We start from the raw sequence: 19,587 nt of genomic DNA, 5'->3' as shown, positions 1-19,587 counted from the left end.
ACTTTTGCAAAAGTTGTTTGTCGTTTTGGTCCATTTCAATCTCCGCCCACTTTGATTTGCTCCTTTGTTTATAGGGAAACTTACCAAAATCACCCCCAAAGTTTTTGTAAATTATAGATTGTTCCTTCACGTTTGAGACATTACAAATTACCCACTATCGCACTACATATTATCCAATGTCATGATGCAGTCGCTAGGTAATTTGACTAAATATGTCTGACACCATAAATCATAATCCTAATTACAATGTATCAAACTGTTCTTTGTAACTTGTGAAAGGCTGTAGAGGTGTACAGACTACAAAAAGATAGTTTGGTCCATTATAGTTAGATTTGATGATGTATAGATTTCGTTGAATTTTCTAGCAGCTTCATCACCACAAAGGACTATGCGACAAGGGATTTTTTTGTAATTTTTCAAACTTGAGGGGGCAATTTGTAGTTTTTAGAAACCTTGGAGGTGGTTTTCTTAATTTTCCCTTGTTTGTATTTGGTTTGGCTTTATTACTTGAAACTAGAAATATCCCACCAATAAAAGTTTTGAGAAGTTGTAGAAATAGAACCGAAGCAAATCATTTTTAGCACTGATTTACTCTTTATATACCTTTTTTATTTAACTTCTTTTTCTTTGTTCTATTTACCCAAATCACTCATTGAGCAATCATTCCATCTATCCATGCACATATTAGTACTAATTTTGTTTGTGCCAAATAACTCCTTTAGGCTCTGTTTGGAACTTGGGGATGGAAGTGGAAAAAGAAAAAAAATAATTAAGAAAAAAATGAGAGGAAAAGTTAAAGACAAATTGAGTTTGCCTTTGAAATTTTCTCCTCTCTTTCCTTAAGAACCAAACAAAGGAAGAGAATTTTTTTAAAATTTTCCTTCCTCTTTCTTTCCATTCCCAAGTTCCAAACGGAGCCTTATAGATTTGTTTTGAATTCACTTCTGAAAAATAAATATCTAAACCGTCCACGAGTCAAAAGTGCATTGCAGCTGCAGGGATTAAACAGAAGACCTTCAAATTTACAAATACTTTGAATAGCAATTACAAACTTTTGAATTATCCTGAATTAAGGATAATGTCATGTTTATTTGGTTTCAGACAAAGCTACTAATATAATGATGTAAGACTCAAATATGTGCAGTTGTGAAAGTAAACAATGAGAAACTAACAAATTTGTTCTTGTAGATGATAAATAACCTAAATATATGAGAGTCACAAGGTATTAACTATTAAGTGCTCATACGAGCCTCAAGGGTTAGTTCGGGTGGTTTGTGAGTTTGTTCCCCACAAAATTAATTAACTAAGGTTTGATTCTTAGGGCCAAGGTACAAGAAAATAATTTCTAGTGAATTTTCTAGTTTTTGGCATGGATGATTTGCCTTTGATTGGATCAGGGAGGGAATTAGTTGGAGTGCGTGTAAGATTGCCCGAACACCTTAACCATCAGAAAAAAAAAAGAAAAATGAAAAAAAAAAAGTGATCTTACCATTATAGGCACTAGGCACTGCTTGGTCTGCCTAAGATAAGATAATAAACAATGATTAGTGCTATTCCAATTTCCAATATTATTTCTTGCCCGTACCTACGGCACTACACACTTCGATTGGAATTGTCCGTGCCTTAGGCACTTGCTAGCTAGTGGCTCAAATGCTAAATTGATTCATTAGTGTGTAGTATGTGATCATTTTCTTAGTGGCACGAAAGAGAATTACTCGTGCTTACGGCACTTCCCAACTAAACATTTAAGCTAGTTACAAAGAACTATCAATTTGCGTATAGGGTTTTGGAATTGGAAGATCAGTGGCATTTGTGCAATTACTACAAAGAATATGGGCACTTATATTACATTTGCCAAAGTTCCTTTGCGCAATTATTACAAAGAATGTGGGCACTTACATTACATTTGCAAAGTTCTTTGTCAACCCTTAGATCAAATGAATCTCAGTCATTCTTTCAACTTGTGTTTGTGTGGTCTCCACACTCTTGTGTTTTATTTTTCCAATATATGGTTGGTGGCAATAATTTTGTCCTCGTTTGATGTGTTGGTGGGTGGGTGAGATTAGGTTAAACTCGTATTATTTCTTAAAATTGAACACCACTATTTTGCCTAGTTCCCTCCGCTACGGGTTCATAAAAAATAAATACTTATTTGTAAATTTAAAAATTTAAAAATAATGTATTTACAAAATTTTTTTTAATATTTTTTTTGCACCGTTCAAAAGATTATATCGAGATCTAATCAAACGAGATTCATATGATACAAAAAATTATTTCAGTAAATTTATTATTTTTAAATTTAAAAATTCCAAATAAATATTTATTTTTTTTAAGAACCTTAGCAAAACGTAAATAGGATTCTATTATACATGTATACATGATTGAAAAAGCTTCCTGTACATATTGTTTATGGTTGTGCAGTGGCATGACGGGTGCAGGATCTCATCCATCATCAGGGAGGGGCTGACAGATAGACATAGATTTTCATTGCCAAAAATCTAGCCTCGTTATCATGTATTCGCGTTAGGGCACACACAGCATGTGTGCAAGTAACGGGGAAGAAACCGTGGAACAATTTCACCTTAATTACTTTCAAGGTATTCAAATACGGTATTACTTTCAAGGTATTCAAATACGGTATTGGCAAAACTGCATCCCACATGTACACACGTACACTTTTGGAGTCAAGGAATAAGAAAATTGAAGTTTTTTTTTTTATTATTCGGAATTGGATCCATTTCTGTCCTTAGTTTGAACTGCACGTGACAGTCCAAATCTGAATCGTCCATAGCTACAATTAACGATTTGGATTTTCTTACATAGTTTTACCGATAAGAGTTAATTCAAATTGAAAGATTCGAAACTCTCCTGACCAAGTAATTAATAATTTAATTATATCTTCAAACGACAAAATGGAGGCCCAAATCATGTAAGACACTCAAAAAGGGGCCTACATCATGACAAAGCGATGAGTCTTGTAGATTGAGCTGTTCGCATCGACCGCAGATTTTGTAGAATTATTCGTCAACTGTCGGGTCTCGCCTCTACTAGTGCTTCTTTGGGCCGTTCCGCTAAAAAACCTGACCTTGTAATCAAGTGCATTCACATCTGCGTCGATTTTGACTCACCGAATCAAAACTCATTCCAAGAGTCCAAAATAAATATGTTCTCAGAGCATCTACAGTGGAATAACCAAAATCATAAAGTTATTAAAGTTAGCAATGTTCATTCAAAAAAGCGTTAATAATCAAACTTAACAATTTCTTAGTAACTCATCAAATTTTGGTCGTTGAATAATCAAAACTAGCAATCTTTTGTCAATAACCAAAACATTCTCTCTCTCTCAACAATGTTTCTACTAAATACATTTTTAAAAGAAGTTTTTTTTTTTTTTTTTTGCAAAAACAGTTAAACTGTTTTTTTAAAACTGTCTTTTTTTTTAATCAAAAACTATTTTATAAAAAAAATTTCGGAAAAGTGTTTTTCCAAAATAAAAGTTTTCAAAAATTTATTTACTATTTCTAATAACATGTTTTTATTAATTTTAAAAAATTTATTTTATATGGTGACAATTTTTATATTTTTACAGGTTGAAAATGTGATGTGGCAAGTTTTGATTATTCAATGGTTATTATGTCACTGTGGACATCTACATTGCTAACCTTAGCAACCCTTTAAATAGATAATCAAAAGGTGATGTGACAATTTTTGATTATCCAATTTTGATTAGTCTACTATGAATGCTCTCATAGCTAGCATAGCAATATCCGCTTAGTGCGAGTGAATTTAGCTCTACAAAATGTAGTAAAAAGGCTTCAATTGTTGAAGTGAACTTTAAAAAGGAAAAATTGGACTGTCCATTTATTTTTCCTTATTGGTGAGGATCCTCTTGTATTGTGTGTGAGTTTGTGAGAGATAGATATGACACCCACGAGCTTTGATCGAAGTCTTTTTCTGTTTTGGTTGGACGGTCAGGGCTATCTGGGCCAACTTACGTCTCACTTCGACTATTCTTATTTCCGATTTGATAAAAGACATGACATCCACGCTAGAATTTGGAGATTTACGAAAGATTTCTCTCTCGATCTAAGGCTTTATGTAAAAGATACTTTAATTGAACTTTAAAGATTCAAATCTGGGTCCGGCATAAAAAGAGCAGAAGCAAACAGCAACTTTACTTCTATTTTGGAAAAAGGAAAAAAGCTACTACTACAAAACACAAAGAAAAGGGAAACGTTTTTTCTCCCTTGAAACTCGTATAGTAAAATCAAAAAAAAGTGTTCAGCATGCGTGAAACATACTTTGGTTCTTGGTTCGGTTCGGTTCAGTGAATATCGGTCCAAAATGGAGGAAAATTGAACCGAAAATAGTACAAAAACCGAATCCATCCATTTTTTCGGTCACCCTACTGTCCAGATTTTATGGGGGTAAAACTTAAAGGGAAAACGACGGTCTAGGACGTGTTTTGATAATTAATACCCGCCAATGACAAGTTAAGAACATTTGTTAATATTGAAAATATTTTTAGCGGGTATTAATTATCAAAACACGTCATTGACCGTCATTTATTCCCAAACTTAATAGATGAAGTATCTGAAAGTGCATCCCACATGTAGCCCGGCCCGTTCATTCATCCCCCACTTTCTTAGACTATTTCAGTATTTTGCCAAACAGGCTCTATTTAGTAAAGTTGTCAGTTGTTGTAAATGAAAATTGAAAAGTTAACATGTTTGGGTTACTGTTGTTTTCAATTTTCATTTACAACAATAAATATCAATTTTCGCTCAAAAATTAAGGATATGCAGTGAATATTGGATTTCGTGAAATTTCCCTTACGACGCCATTGTAATGAATTAATCTTGGTAGTATTACAAAATATGAAATGAGAATAACCAAAGTGATTAAACTCCAGGTGTTGAACACGCTGCAGAAATGATTGAAGAAACAAATTACAAACAATTTGTTTTATATGTCAAAATCCTTATTAATTTGTACAATTTTGTTTCACTGCTTTAAGCAGATTTTTTAATTTAATTCGGAAAATAATAATCTTACCTTTCTTAGTGAGGAAAATAATGGCAATTTTTAGTGTGAAATAATAATTATTAGTAAAAGTAGCTTGATATAGTAATATTTTTCCCGAGAATACTAAGTTGGAGGAAAAAGAGAAGTACATAATTTTCTCTCTTTTCCTGAACATGTAGTCTCTTTATTTATCTTTACTATCCAAATTGCGTATATTTATTTACAATTCAATTTTTTAGAAAAAAGATAATCTAAAATTCACATAAAGATAAATGAAAAGTAGTACTAGTAGAATTCATAAGTGGTACTCCATCCGTCCATTTTTTAAGTATTCAGCTTCATAATTTAAACTTTTTAAGGAGACATTATCATTATGCATTTCGCATCAAATTTTACCTTCATTTTTCAAAATTATCCTCTATTTTTACCCATTAACTTTTTTAAAAGCACTCACCCATTGACTTTTCAAAAGAACAAAATGATAATTATTAAACTTTAACTCATTAACTTTTCAAAATTGACACTTATACAGGGACGGAGGAAAAACTACGAAGGGATTCCCGAATTGAGGGGGCTAAAACTAGGGGTGTACACGGTCCGGATTGGTCCGGTTCTCTAGAAAACCAGTAACCGAACCATTTCAAATGGTTCTAGAAAATTGAAAACCAGAACCTAACCAGTATATGCATGGAACCTAACCAGAACCAAACCGCAAGACCGGTCCGGTTTTGGTCCGGTTCCAGTTCCGGTTCTATCCAATAAGCATCCAAACACTTATTCACAAAATATGAACTCATAAAATTAAAGAAATAACAAGATAATCTGTTGGAATAAGAAAGGAAGGAAGAAAATAAAAGTTTTCCTAATGAATGAAATTTCATCTTTAAATAAATTAAGTTTAGCAAGGAAAAGATTAACCTAACAAATTCAAATACTTATTTAATTACACACACATATGTATATCTATATTATTTTAGTTTTAAACGGTCCGGTTCTGTTCTAACCACGGTTCATTAATTGAGAACCAATAACCGAACCAAAATTAATGGTTCTTATTTTTTTGGAACCATAACCTGACCGTAGATCGGCAGAACCTGACCAAATAAGTCGGTTCGGTCCTGATCGGATCGGTTCTACGGTTCGGACGATTTTCTTGAACACCCCTGGCTAAAACCATCCAAAGAATTGAATCACTCGATGGTTCTTTTAACAGTTCTTGATCGATGCACCAAGTGCATTATGGTCGGTGACATAGACGAGTTGCTCCTTCAGTCAGGTTTGTTTGGATCAGAACTGTCTTTCCATTTTGGGTAAAAATTTCACTAATCTTTTCCTGAGCTTTTTGACAAATGCAGAGAGACATTCTTTGAGGTTTCTAAAATGACACTGATCACCCTTGTTTTTTAGACTATTACTAAGAATCTCCCTTTCGTTAACTAAATCACTAATGAAGTTAAATTTAGCACTTGAAAGACAAAAATGCCCATAAAAAATACATATGTTTCTAGCAAATGTTAATTAGGAGTATTTTTTATTAGTTCAGATAGGGGTGATTTGGCCTAACTAATTAATTTTATCTTGTTTTTTTTTTTTGTTAGTTTATATAAATATGTTTTGGTTATTTATTGTATCAATGAGAGGAATTGGAAAAGTGGAAGAAAAACCCAAACTTAAAAGGTGATTATAAAGGCACATACAAATATAGTTCCAATAAATTAATACGCAAGCCAAAAATTCAATATTTGTTAAAGACACTTATTTAATATATTTTTTAAAAAATAAACAAAAAATAAAAATCTGCGCAACCCAGCCCAAACTCAAACTAATGGAACAATACTTACTATTTGAGTATTTGTTAGTAAATAAATACTCAAAATAGAGCTAGAGTTGAGGACATAAAAGACTAGGAGGAAAATGAATCTTGATAATAGTATTAAAAGTAAGGGAGGTCAGTGTAATTTTAAAAATCACAGCGAAGGTCTCTCTATGTCAAGAACCTCAGGAGGGTCAGTGAAATTTACCCTTCCATTTGAACAATAAGTTTGGACACATAGACAATCTGTGTATTGATTGTGCACAAATTTTGTTGTTGAGCCCATCATGAATCCTATGCAAACGATTCGGGCCGTTTATTAAATGCAAAACACTTTTTCAAGGGTCTCCGAGAAAAATAAGCTTAATCTGATACCTATAGGCAGGGCCGGCCAGGGGTAAGCTTCGCAAGCCGGCCGGCACGGGCAACTCCCGGCAAGGGGTAACAAAAAAAAAAATGTATGTATAAAAAAAAAAACAATTAGAAATTCAGCAAAAAATATATTTGGAGCATCATCCAAAAAATTTTGTACAAATTTTTTAAAAAAAGTAAATATGTATGGTTTCCACCTACTTTAAAAAATTATGATACTTGAGAAAGAGAAAATTAGGAGGGTAAAAGAGAGGTTTTTACATACCTGGGGTAAATAACAGATAAAAAAAATTAGAAGGGCAAATTATTAAGAGAGAAAATTAAGAGGGCTATCAGATAAAAAAGAAAAAGAAAAGGGACACTATAGCCAAAACGAGAAGGGACGGATGATGTAATTCAAGCTAAATGGACAATTTAATCTTGTTTTTGTCCTTTTTTTTGTTGCTTGTATGTCTTTTTTTTATACTTAACACTAGTAGGCAACGAACCCTGTTATTCGTAATAAAGATTTGCAGACAACCACATAAGGAAAAACTCGTTTGGGCCCATTCCAGATCCCACAAAAATCTAGAAAAATATCCATAAATTTTTTAATATTATTTTATGAGATCCTGTAAAAAATCAGCTCCAACGGACATCAATAAGTGTTACTTTTGAATTCATATGGGCGAATTGAGCAGTTTCGCCCCAATGAATCCAAAAGTAATACTTATTGATCGATATCTCTTGGAGCTGATTTTTTACAAAGCCCCATAAAATAATATTCAAAATGTTTTGGATATTTTTCTAGATTTTTGTGAGACCTGAAATGAGTCCAAATGCATTTTCCTTGCGTGGTTCCCTGCAAATCATCCTTGCGATTAGAATTTTCGAGTGGACAACCAAGCGGAAGGTCGGGCTAGGGCAACCCAAATGTCGGGGCCGGCACTGCCTATAGGTGCTCGGTCCAATCATCTAACTTTTCATTATCCGAAAATTTGAATGAAAGTTAGGGCTTGTTCGGACAAAAAAACCTTTGGCTTTCCCGCCAAAAATAAGCCAAACAAACCCACATAAAAACAAAAATAAGCCAATAAGCCACTTTTTTTGTCTTTATTCAAAAAATATTGGATTTCGATCAAAATTTTATACTTTTTAGATTCCTCTCGTCATGAAGATGCAATAATCCCCCAAAAAATGAGAATAAGCCAAGTGATACGAAAAAAATTTGAATAAGGACAAAAAATAAGCCACTTTGGCTTATTTGTCCGAACACTCCCTTATAGATAATTGGATCGAATACCTATAGGTATTAAGTTGAGCTGATTTTTAGAAGGAATCTATAAAAAATATTTTACATTTAATGAATGACTCAAATTATTTGTGTAGAACCCGTGATAGATCCCACAACAAAATCTGTGTTCACCGATTGTCTGGTTTTGGCAAAGAAACCGATCGAAGTCTTGTCACGTAGTACATATCTGGCTATACCTATTTGGGGCCCTAATTTTGATACAAAATTTGGGGACTTAAGTCCGCCGCTTTGCTCGTCTCAGCTCAGAGCCGACCCTGCCTCCCATACACGTCAGAGCTTTAGTTACATATAATCCTTCAAAACCAGGGGGAGCATGGATCTATACCTGGGAGGGGCCGAAAAAAGAGGAGGAAAAAATGCTACAAAAATAAATATTTATTACGTATATTAAAAATAGAGTTTAGAATTTAATTAAGTATACAGAAAAGCCCTGACTATTAAAATCACAAAATGTGGTGTTTTTCTATTTTGTTTTTTCGAAAAAAAAATTAAAGTGACTATGGAAGTGCTATTCTACTTTTTTTTTTATTTTAAGCGAGAATATTATTCCACTTCACATGTGACAAATGGAGTGACAGTCAATTAAGTAGTGGGTGCCTTATACTATTTGTACCAAATAAGGGTTCAAACCTCCTGAGTCTCGTCCCCTTTTCCTACATTAGTAATAGTAAAATATGATTTGTCTTGTCAAAACAAAAAATAATTGCATGCAAAACTGTTAATAAAAAAGAGGGGTGGGCCTCGGCCACCCCTATCCCACACACACTTCTGCCACTGTTCATAATTCATCATATTTATGCTCTCAATTTTCGTACTTCTCTGTCATTCTCAATCCTCGCTCTCACATATTTTACTACTACTAATCTATAACTTGTTTTGAAGACGCTTGCACGCTCGCACCCCACACGCAAATTAGTTTGGAACATATATATGCGAATCTAGTAGGAGTACTAATTTGGTCAATTCCTTTTACTAATTTAGTAGACCATGACAAAAGGCCCACGTAGATGCTGTTTGGTAGTGTTTGTGTAATTTCTGTTTGGATATCATTTCATGCATGCTTTCCACGTGGGTTAAAAGAAAAGAATCTGATTTGTGACACAACAATGCCGCACTGTTTTCGGTTTTTGTAGATCCATGATTTGAGGGGATGGCATGGCATGGCACGGGATTTTTTCCCTTTATTTTGGCGGTCACATTTGTGAGCCTGATCACCAAGAGTGATTATTATTTTTGATTTACCCGGAAAAAAAAGAGAGTGATTATTTAATACTCTTGAACACCGTCAAGTACTTTCTTCGTTCCATAAAATTAGGCCCCTACGAAATTACGCATAATTTTTAAGTTTAAAAAAATGTATTTACCGAAATATGTTTTTGCGCAATATGAATATTGTTTAAAAGTTTTGAGCACAATTGTTGACTTGTTGCAGTAGTATAGTTTGGACAATGCTAAAAAAAACTCATCAGGCTGTTGTTCAAGTTTAAAAAAGGCATTAAAATATGTGAAAAATATATTAAAAGATATTAAAAAGTATAAAAAGTACATTAAAGCGTGTTTTTCTGTCTTTTTTTGGGTTTATTGATAGCAAATTGCCATGGAAATTAACGTAAGTTGCTTGTCTTGAATTTTTCTTTAAGAATTAGCATGATTAATAGAATAAATTTCAATACAAATGTGTTTTAATCATGTTTCTATCGAGCTTCAATCAGTTACATTTTTCACAAATTAATGACGAAAATAACGAGTCAAACAAATTCAACGATCCAAAATAGGACCAAAGTAGGAGCACATCTTCAATGACATACACAATCCAAAAAAAAAAAAACCTATGGGTACAGACCAAATGTACATTAGATTGAGTGGGACTCATATTGAAATCTCACACAAATATTTTTAGTCGTTCAAGTTTTTCCAAACATATTTGTAAGAGTCCAGCTAAAGAAATCAGCTTATTCAGATAAATGTTTGATCGATTTTCATTCCTAAATTTCTTACCAATATTCAAATAAATATTATTTTACAGGAACTTGTTAAAATAATATTTTAAATAAATTAAACTGCTCTAACCAATGAGACCCCAAAATGAGTCCCATGCAATGCGGTGCACATTTGGTTTACACCAAACACTAGTATCCATAGTTGGGCTCCCCAATCAATAGCTAGCACGCCCATGACGGTTGGATGGGACACAGGAGCAGTGATTCCAGGGGTTGATTTTGAGAAGAAGGCTTTTTGGATGATAGATCACAATCGTGACTGAGGTTTCACTGTTTCAGGTTTTTATTTCGTGGAACAGTAAAGCTTTGATTGTTCTGAAAGAGTATTTTGTCACAAAATAATAATTACTGTTGCTTGCTTTGGACGTGAGCTGGATTTTCCCCACACAAAACACAGGAGTAATTGCTCTGAAGAAGAAACTGCCGCCCCTTTCCGCTATCTTCCAACACCTTTTTTTTTAAAAACAAGATAATTTCGAACTCAAATATAACAAAAATAAAAAAAAATTAATTTTTTTTGCATCGTTTAAAAGATCTCAATGAGATTTATCAAACAAGATCCATATTGATAGAAAAATTATTTGCGTCAACACATAATTTTTAACTTTGAAATTACCTTCTTTTTTCGAAAATCTTCATTTTTAAAAAGTGGAACGCCACCTGCGTCTGTTTGGCTCGTTTAATTGTATTGTACTAAGAGATGTTTCCGGTGGTGAAAATTTTGTAAATTTTTATTTACAGTTGAGAAGTTGTTAGGTGTTTTCAGATGAATAAGTTGTTAAGAAATGTTAAGTTGTTTCCGGTAGTAGATAAATTGTTGATAGTTTATGAGTAGAGTTACTGTAGCAAAAACAGTTTTTGTTGACAAATTTTTTGTTAATGAAAACGAGATGATAAAAATTTTTTCTTAGTAAAAACAAAATTGTAAAATGCGTTAAGTTTTTAGTGATTTTTATTAGTGGAAACAGAGCCTAATTAATTGTGGGAAAAGTATGGAATATTTGTCCATTTGGCTGTACGTTGACAGGACTTCTTCTTTTTTTTATCAGATACGAGTATATATTTAGTGGAAAAACTTAATTTTTTTATTCAAGAAGTACATGGTTCAAGTCTTAGGAACCTCTTTTTTTCTTCCCCACATGAATATTTTTTTTCCTCATAAATTTGTCTTACGCCCCGATAATCTCAAAGCCGGCCCTGATAGGAGGGGTATAGTATGGACATCCATCTGAAACAGAATCTTAATTTTTGGGATTACAAAAGCTCAACAAGGACAGTCTCACTAACATTAATATTCTAACAAACTTTGTCATTTTAATGCATGTACGTTGGTCACCATTTCAAGGTAGATCACATTGTACGTTGCAAACAAAATAAAAAGGAACAATTCATAATCTTCCAGTATTTTACTCCATAGGAAAGCACTAATTAATTAGTTTAACACACTTTGTTCAAGGTTTAAAAATCTTTTAATGTGAGGAGCATAAAAAATGTACAAGAAGTGGAAAATATCTTGATAGGAAAATTAACGTTCTTGACATCAATCATTCATCAACCAATGCTAATTGCATTGTTTTTTAGTCTGATCTTACTCCAATTTATTTTGTTCAGATTACATATATTTACAAATAATTTATGGATATCACAATAGCGATGTTAATAAACTACTCCATGTTAAAACAAACTCTACTAATAGTAAAATTTTCTAACCTACCTTTTTTTTTCTTTCCCTGCGAGTGGATTTATTGAAGATATTAGGGGTGTGCACCGGTCGGGCAAGACGGTTTTTGAACCGAAGCCGAACCGACATGTACGGGTAAGAATATTTAGGCCTGCAAACCGAACTGCACAGGTGGTAAGAACTGTCCGCGAGCCCGATTATTTACTTCGGATTGGATCGGGTTGGGTTGCACCAAAAACTGAATTGAGCTTTATGGATTGGTCGGATCGGGTCCGACCTCACGGGGAAGGAACGCAACAACCCGAACTCTGAACCGAAATCTAATTTTTTAACAGAAAGTAAACCCGTACCTGTCCGAACCACATATTCGACCCTACCCGAGACCCTTTGGATTGGGTTCACGGGTATGCGGATTTTTTCACACCGCTAAAAGCAATATCATTCAAAATACAATATTTTTTCATAACGAGATATCTGGGCCAGCTGTTGTCTTAACTACTCTTGACATCCAAAATACCATGCACCTTTAGTTTTCAGACAAGGAAAAGGACAAAAGGAAAAAAGAAAAAAACAGCCAAGAAAAAAGAGAGAGGAACTAATGCAAATCGAATCTTTACAGACATTGTGCCCCCAAAACCAGGAACAAAAAATTTGGAAGTCTAAAATGGTCAATCAAGTAGTCCCTGAGCAACGGATCAAAAAAAAAAAGTAGTCCCTGAGCAATGGCTGGGGTCTATTTTCAATTTATATTATAATATACTACAAATAAAGGTTTTAATAAATGTAGAAAGAGTTCTTGATTCTTTAAAAGGGACAGCTATAGTTATATATATATATATATATATATATATATATATATATATATATATATATATATATATATATATATATGCACTCATTGACTCGAATACCATGACACAGTTGAATTCAATTCAAGTGCAGTCCTCGTCTCAATTACTGAACCCCTCCCAGTCTCCCAAGGGAAAATACAGTAAGTGGTCTCGGTACTTGAAAGCCACGTACCGCACTCCTACTATGTGGTCCAACAACTCAAAAACTAATCGGTGCTCATGGTGCACCGCCACATGATTTTCCATTCTTCACAATGGTGCTCAATTCCTTTCGCAACCATATGTTTGTGTGGAACCGACAACCGAGTCGATGAATTTCGTATAAATGTGATCGTAGAAGAGAACCTTTTGCTTTTGCTTTTGCTTTTAATCTTTATCTGCCCTTTTTGCTCTAATTCTCCGCTCTTTCAAATTTTAGCAACTCATGTTTTTATGCTTTTGCTTCCGGGCTTCAGCCTACACGCACAATTATTAGGTTTGAGTGCCGCTAAAATGTGTAGTTATGGATAAAATTAGAGCACTACGCAGCGATGTCCCAAAACAATAATTAGTCCCAACAACTCCTTAGGTCCAGGGCTTATTGCTCATTTATACTACTGAGACTTGCTTATATAAGGAAATCATTTACGTATATCTTTGACCAAAGCTCTACTAGTTTTCTTTAATGGTGGTGTAGGTTAGCAGAATGCCAGAAATAGAAGTGTCAGAAACATGAAGCAGCAAGGGCAATCAACAAATCTTTAAGGCTGTATTTAGAGCAAGAATTTGAATGGACGAAAACAAAGCTGAAAATTTTAACGGCTCACAATGGTTAGATTTTTAAAGCATGAGAAAAACTTATTTATGGAGGCTTACAGCGCCCAATCTCAGGTGTCCAAAAGTGTTTTGGACGTTCGGGATTAAAAAACAAACTATTACTGGTCAAAAATATTTACTACTGTACTACTTAAAGTTTAAAAATATATCTCAACTATTGATTGGCGAAACGAAGGGATGAAATTGTGCGCTACCGTAAATAATTATTCTCCATGGAAAACTAAAGCAAACACAACCCTACCCAAACTATGTTATGACATACCTCACCAAACCTACTGTACAAAGGAAAAATTCAAACATTAAGAAAACATTAACAAGTCTTAAGAAGTTAAAATGGTAAACCCCGCCCAATAATTGTGAAAAAAAAAAAAAAAATCCCCACAGCCTAAACCAATTCATGGAAACCTGAAAACCTAAAAGCAAACACTCCCCATTCATCCCAAATCGAAAACTCTCAAATACTAAGAAGATCTGCCGGTGGTGATTGATGATTCTCTTTTGTGTCCTTAGGTGCTGCATTTGGAGAGGAGGCCTCTATGACAGCATTTGGGTTTTGCGGTGGCTTTGGAAGCTCTGTTAGTATTTGGACAACTTCGCGCATTGTCGGACGTTCGACCGCCTGTTCTTCGACACAGAGCAGCGCAACATAGAACACGTGCATCACCTCGTGGAGCGGGACCGTGGGGAGTCGTGGGTCCAGGATTTTCAGCACTCCTTCCTTGTTGCCGTCGGTCATTTTCCTCACCCATTGTACTATGTCTACTCCGTCCCCAAACTCTCCCACCGGCTTTCTGCCGCTTACAAGTTCTAAAAGAACCACACCAAAGCTGTAGACGTCGCTCTTCTCATCAACCTTGAGCGTGTAGGCATATTCTGTGAAATTAAAATTTTGGGTCTCAGTCAAAAGCGAAAATCTTGATCAAATTCTATACTAGTAGATGCTAAGAATGTTGAGAGTAGAAGGATGGACGGCATTAGAGATACACCTAAGTTTGGGTAGCATCTGCTATTGTTTGAAATCCCAACAAAATGACGCCCATGTGGTTACAAATCATTTCCATGTATGAGGCCTTGCCGATTGACAAGAGACGTATCACTAGGTGACTGTCAGGCAAGAACCATGAGGGCCACTCACCAATAGTCATTCAATGCCAAAGCCAAAGAAAGAGACAGATTGCTACCAACATATATATACTTTCGAAAGAAGAGCAAAGACCACATATCCATTATCTTGATAACCAATTTTCATAGGAATTAATCATCAAACTCAAATTAGACCACAATAAACCCATGTATAGAAAGAAACCAATGTAATAAGAGGCAGAAAATATGATCTTCAAGTGCCAACTTATTTGACAAATTGAAATCATGTAACAAATGAGTAAAACTAGTTGCCTACCGAAACGCATCAGCTCGTGCTTTTCAAATATTTTTTGGACTAATAAGTTGGGCATGGTGCTATAAATTCATATTATGGTGCATTTAAATACTGACTCAAAGATATGATTCTCACAAAAGTAGTTCGACTACGGCCCTGCTCGGCTAAATAAGCCAACTGGCTTATTTTTTTTGTTCTTATTCAATTTTTTTTTGTATTTGTTAGTTTTTCGTCAATTTTTTGGAGATTATTATATCGTCATGACGAGAGAAATCTAAAAAGTAAAAAAAAAATTATTGAAATCCAATTTTTTTTGAATAAAGACGAAAAAAATTAGCTTATTTTTGTCTTTATTCAAAAAAATTAGGTTTTGATCGTAATTTTTTACTTTTTAGATTTCTATTGTCCTGACGATGCAATAATATCCAAAAAATTGACGAAAAACTAACAAATACAAAAAAAAAATTTGAATAAGAACAAAAAAAATAAGCCAATTGACTTATTTAGCCGAACGGGATCTACCTACTAAAACAGATAAATGGTTCACGCCTGTCAACACTACTACTAAAATTTCGATTCAGAATTGTACCCGGTGCTATATATCCGTATGACCCAGCAATAGCAGACATGCATTCCGAAGTACCCGAATCTTGCAAGAACTTGGCGAGCCCGAAATCAGCGACGTGCGCTTCAAAACCAGAGTCAAGAAGTATGTTGTTGGATTTCACATCGCGATGGAGGATCAACGGGGAGCAATCGTGGTGAAGATAACAAAGCCCTTTGGCGGCCTCGACAGCAATCTTATACCTTGTGTCCCAATCCAAATGCCCCCCTTTCTTGCCATGAAGCACTTCCCCTAAGCTCCCATTTGGCATATACTCGTACACCAACAAATTCGTTTCGTGGTTCGAACAAAATCCCAATAACCTAACAATGTGACGGTGTCGTATCCTCCCTAGGGTTTTTATCTCCGCATTGAACCCGTGGTCGTGGGAGGACCCTCGGGTCATCGCCGGTAATCTTTTTACAGCAACCTCATCGCCATTCGGCATCACCCCTTTATAAACTATCCCAGCACCTCCTTTCCCTATAATGTTATCCTCCTTTAAGCAATCCAAGACATCATCACAAGTGAAATCCAAGCGTTGGAAAGCCGTGAGCTTCCAAGCCCTAGCATCGCTCGCTTTCTTTAGAGATCTAGCCTTCAATATCGCAGCAATTGCGAAAGCTATTGAACAAACGAGTAACCCAATTACAAGAAGGAGCTTCAGAGAAGCTGAGAATGAGCCCTTAACGTGTCCTTGGTGCGTACTATTTACAATCCCAATTTTACAAGGACCCAAATACGGGCCACAGAGATTCGGGTTGCCGACAAAAGAAGTTGCATTGAAGAAACTGAATTGACCAGTTTCAGGAACTAACCCAGATAGGTTGTTGTACGAAAAATCAACTGAAGTAAGGCTTTGCATTGAAGCTATGGAAGCAGGAATGCTTCCCACCAATTCGTTTCTGGACAAATTCAGGTAGTCGAGTATCCGCATACCTGCAGGGGCGGAGTCAAGAATTTTAGTTAGTGTGGTAAAAAACAACTATCGTATCCGACTCTTTTGGGAAAAAGCTAACTCTTTTCTAACTCTTTTTCGGAAAAATTTGTTTTCAATCCGGACCATTGATCGCCGAGGTGGACAGTCTGGATAAAAACCCTCACCCCATCCTCACAAAGAGAATCCTCTTAGAGGATTCCGATCGGTTGCGGAGTAGCTATTATCCAACTACTGATAATGCAGTGCTACATTAGCATGCTGTGTAAATTGTTGTACACATTATTAGACTTTCTTGCTTGAGAGAATTCATAATGTATACGATGATTGCAGCACTTTGGGACAATTTAGTAATTTTCATTGTGTCCGAATAGTAAAATTTTGTTATTTAATAAAATGTCCTGGTGAGAAATCTATCTGGTCGAGGGGTTAAGTGACCCCACTTAGAACCCGTTCCAGAATACCTTCTTAAAAAATAAGTACTTATTTTACATTTTCAAACTAAAAAATAATGTAAATGAAAAATAATTTTTTAATTTTTTTTTACACCGTATTAAAGATTCAATGAGATCTTTTAAACAAGATCCATATTGCATATTTTTAGATTTTAATAAGTTCATCATTTTTTAGCTTGAAATTGCCTTCTTAAAAAATAAATACTTATTTCACGTTACGAAACTAGACCTTATACAACAATGGCTCCGACCCTGCATACCTGTGATTTCAGTCGGGATTTCGCCGGAAAGCTGATTCCGGCTGAGATCGACGAACGTCAACAGACCGCATTGGCTGATTTCCTTCGCGATCGGACCGGAAAACCCATTACCGCTGAAATCAATCTTCGAAAGCTGCTGTAACCGGCCGATTTGCGGCGGGATTGGACCCGAGAACCGGTTCCCGTCCAGCAACAGCTTCTGAACACCCGAAAAGTTTCCAATAGTCGCCGGTAACACCCCCGTGAGCTGATTGTTCGACAGGCTGAGCTGACCCAGACTGACCGACACCCACTCCGTCGCCGGAAACTCCCCGGAGAGCAGATTATCCTGGAGCTCAACCTGGGTTAACTTAGGCAGGCTCAGCAGCCCCTTCGGTATCGACCCGTTGAGGTAATTCTCCCCCATTCTGAGTCGACTCAGCGACTCACACTCCCCCAGCGACTCCGGCACCGGGCCCAGTAAAAAGTTCCCCAAAACAATCAGCGTTTGAAGCCTATTGCCGGAGCACAGATACGGCGGTAAAAAACCCGTCAACTTGTTCGACGACAAGTCCACGATCTGAAGCATCTGATTAGTCCCCAGATTCTTCGGAACACTCCCGGTAAAATTATTCTCCCAAAGCTGTAAAACTTCCAACGCCGGTAAGTCCCCGATGAACTCCGGCACCGACCCGTGCAGCTTGTTTCTGAAAAGATTCAAGAGGGTCAGGTTCTTCAGCATCAAGAATGAGCTGGGTATCTCTCCAACAAACATATTATTCGACAGATCCATAGATTTCAAGCTCTTCAGGTACCCCAGCTCCGTCGGTAACGACCCGGACAGAGAATTCACCTGAAGGAACAGGGTGTCGAGGTTCTGGAGCCTGCCGATCGCCGGGGGAATCTCCCCGGAGAGTCCGCAGTTGGCCCCGTCGAACCGAAGCAGTTGTGTCAAATTTCCTATCTCCGGTGGTACACCGCCGGAAAAATTGTTGTAGTACCCTACATAAAACTCCCGGAGACTCGATAGGTTTCCGATTTCGGGCGGGATGACTCCAGACAATTCGTTTCCAGACACAGCTAGGTATTCCAGCGACGGGAAGGAACCGTATTCGGGCGGGATGGTGCCTTCGAAGTAGTTCCCGCCGAGGTGGAGGTGGCGGAGGGTGGCGATTCTTGAAATGGTTACAGGGAGGGGCCCGGTCATGTTGTTGTTGTAGAGGTCGAGGGTAATGAGGGAGGTGAGGTTGGAGAGCTGTGGGGGGAAGGTGGAGTTGAAGACGTTGTTGGAGAGGTTGAGGTGTTTGAGGGAAGGGAGGAGAGAGAGGGAAGGGGGGATGGGGCCGGTGAGCTGGTTGGAGGAGAGAGAGAGGTTGAGGAGGGAGGTGAGGTGGGAGAGGGTTGGGGGAAGGGTGCCGGTGATGTTGCGGTTGGAGAGGTTGATGGAGGTGACGTGGCGGCGGGAGTTGCAGGTGACTCCGGGCCAGGAGCAGTGGTCGGTGGAGGGGGTCCAGGAGGAGAGGAAGGATGAGGGGTCGGAGGTGATGGAGGATTTTAGGGAGAGGAGGGCTTGGGCTTCGGAGGTGCGAGGGGTTCTGGCGGCGGCGGAGTAGTGGTGGAGGAGGAGGAGGAGGAGGGGGAGGAGGAATCGCATTTTGTTTTCTGGGTTGTGTCGCATTTTGTGTATGTGCGTTTTTTTCTCTCTCTCTCTCTCTGAGGTCTGGTTTTGGAGAGAGGAAAGGAGGGAGGAGTGAGAGTCGAGAGAGTTCAGCTGGGAGTGGCAGTGATGAGGACGATGGCAAGACATAACTGTTTTATACGTATTTTTGTTTTCTTCTGATGTGTAAATAATGCCAAATAAATTTGAATTTCAATACATATTTTATGGATATTGTAAAATTAATAAATACGAAAAAAAAAATTAAATAAAGTGAAATTAAGCCTTACTTTCCTCGGATATGAAAGAGTCTTTATACGCATATTATCCTCCGCTCTTAACATAATTAGGTTAGCATTTTCTTTTGTTTTTATAGTTAGGAGTATATATGGAGTATTTTGTCATTGAGTTTAAAATGAAAGGAAAGTTGGAGATTCTGTGATTTGGACTCTTAATGAACTTTGA

At 36.4% G+C, this 19,587-nt stretch overlaps 1 protein-coding gene across 2 annotated transcripts; it reads right to left on the bottom strand.

Annotated features, from left to right (window-relative positions):
• Positions 1-14,027: 14,027 nt before the first annotated feature.
• Positions 14,028-19,249, bottom strand: LOC131304204 (leucine-rich repeat receptor-like serine/threonine-protein kinase BAM1). Of its 2 annotated transcripts, none has more exons than XM_058331351.1 (3): positions 17,487-19,248; positions 15,820-16,773; positions 14,028-14,725 (listed from the first exon to the last, which is right to left on the bottom strand). In XM_058331351.1, the coding sequence occupies exons 1-3, from the start codon at positions 19,141-19,143 to the stop codon at positions 14,307-14,309; spliced, it is 3,030 nt and encodes a 1,009-aa protein (XP_058187334.1). In that variant the 5' UTR covers positions 19,144-19,248; the 3' UTR covers positions 14,028-14,306. The 2 variants fall into 2 exon arrangements, with proteins under 2 accessions (XP_058187334.1, XP_058187335.1); XM_058331352.1 differs by lacking the exon at positions 14,028-14,725 and adding an exon at positions 15,364-15,386 and having other exon boundaries at positions 15,757-16,773; positions 17,487-19,249.
• Between the last annotated feature and the right edge of the window lie 338 nt (positions 19,250-19,587).

The sequence above is a fragment of the Rhododendron vialii genome, chromosome 10a, assembly GCF_030253575.1.
Source record: "Rhododendron vialii isolate Sample 1 chromosome 10a, ASM3025357v1".
In the NCBI taxonomy this organism is placed as follows: Eukaryota; Viridiplantae; Streptophyta; class Magnoliopsida; order Ericales; family Ericaceae; genus Rhododendron; species Rhododendron vialii.
The sequence above is the reverse complement of the archived record's forward strand: the minus strand, read 5'-3'. Positions and strand labels throughout refer to the sequence as shown.

Coding starts and splice junctions, on each gene's coding strand:
- LOC131304204 (XM_058331351.1), bottom strand. CDS start 19,143: ATGCGACACAACCCAGAAAACAAAATGCGATTCCTCCTCCCCCTCCTC. Junction 16,774..17,486: donor AATCCCGACTGAAATCACAG/GTATGCAGGGTC, acceptor CCGCCCCTGCAG/GTATGCGGATACTCGACTAC. Junction 14,726..15,819: donor ATACGGATATATAGCACCGG/GTACAATTCTGA, acceptor TTAATTTCACAG/AATATGCCTACACGCTCAAG.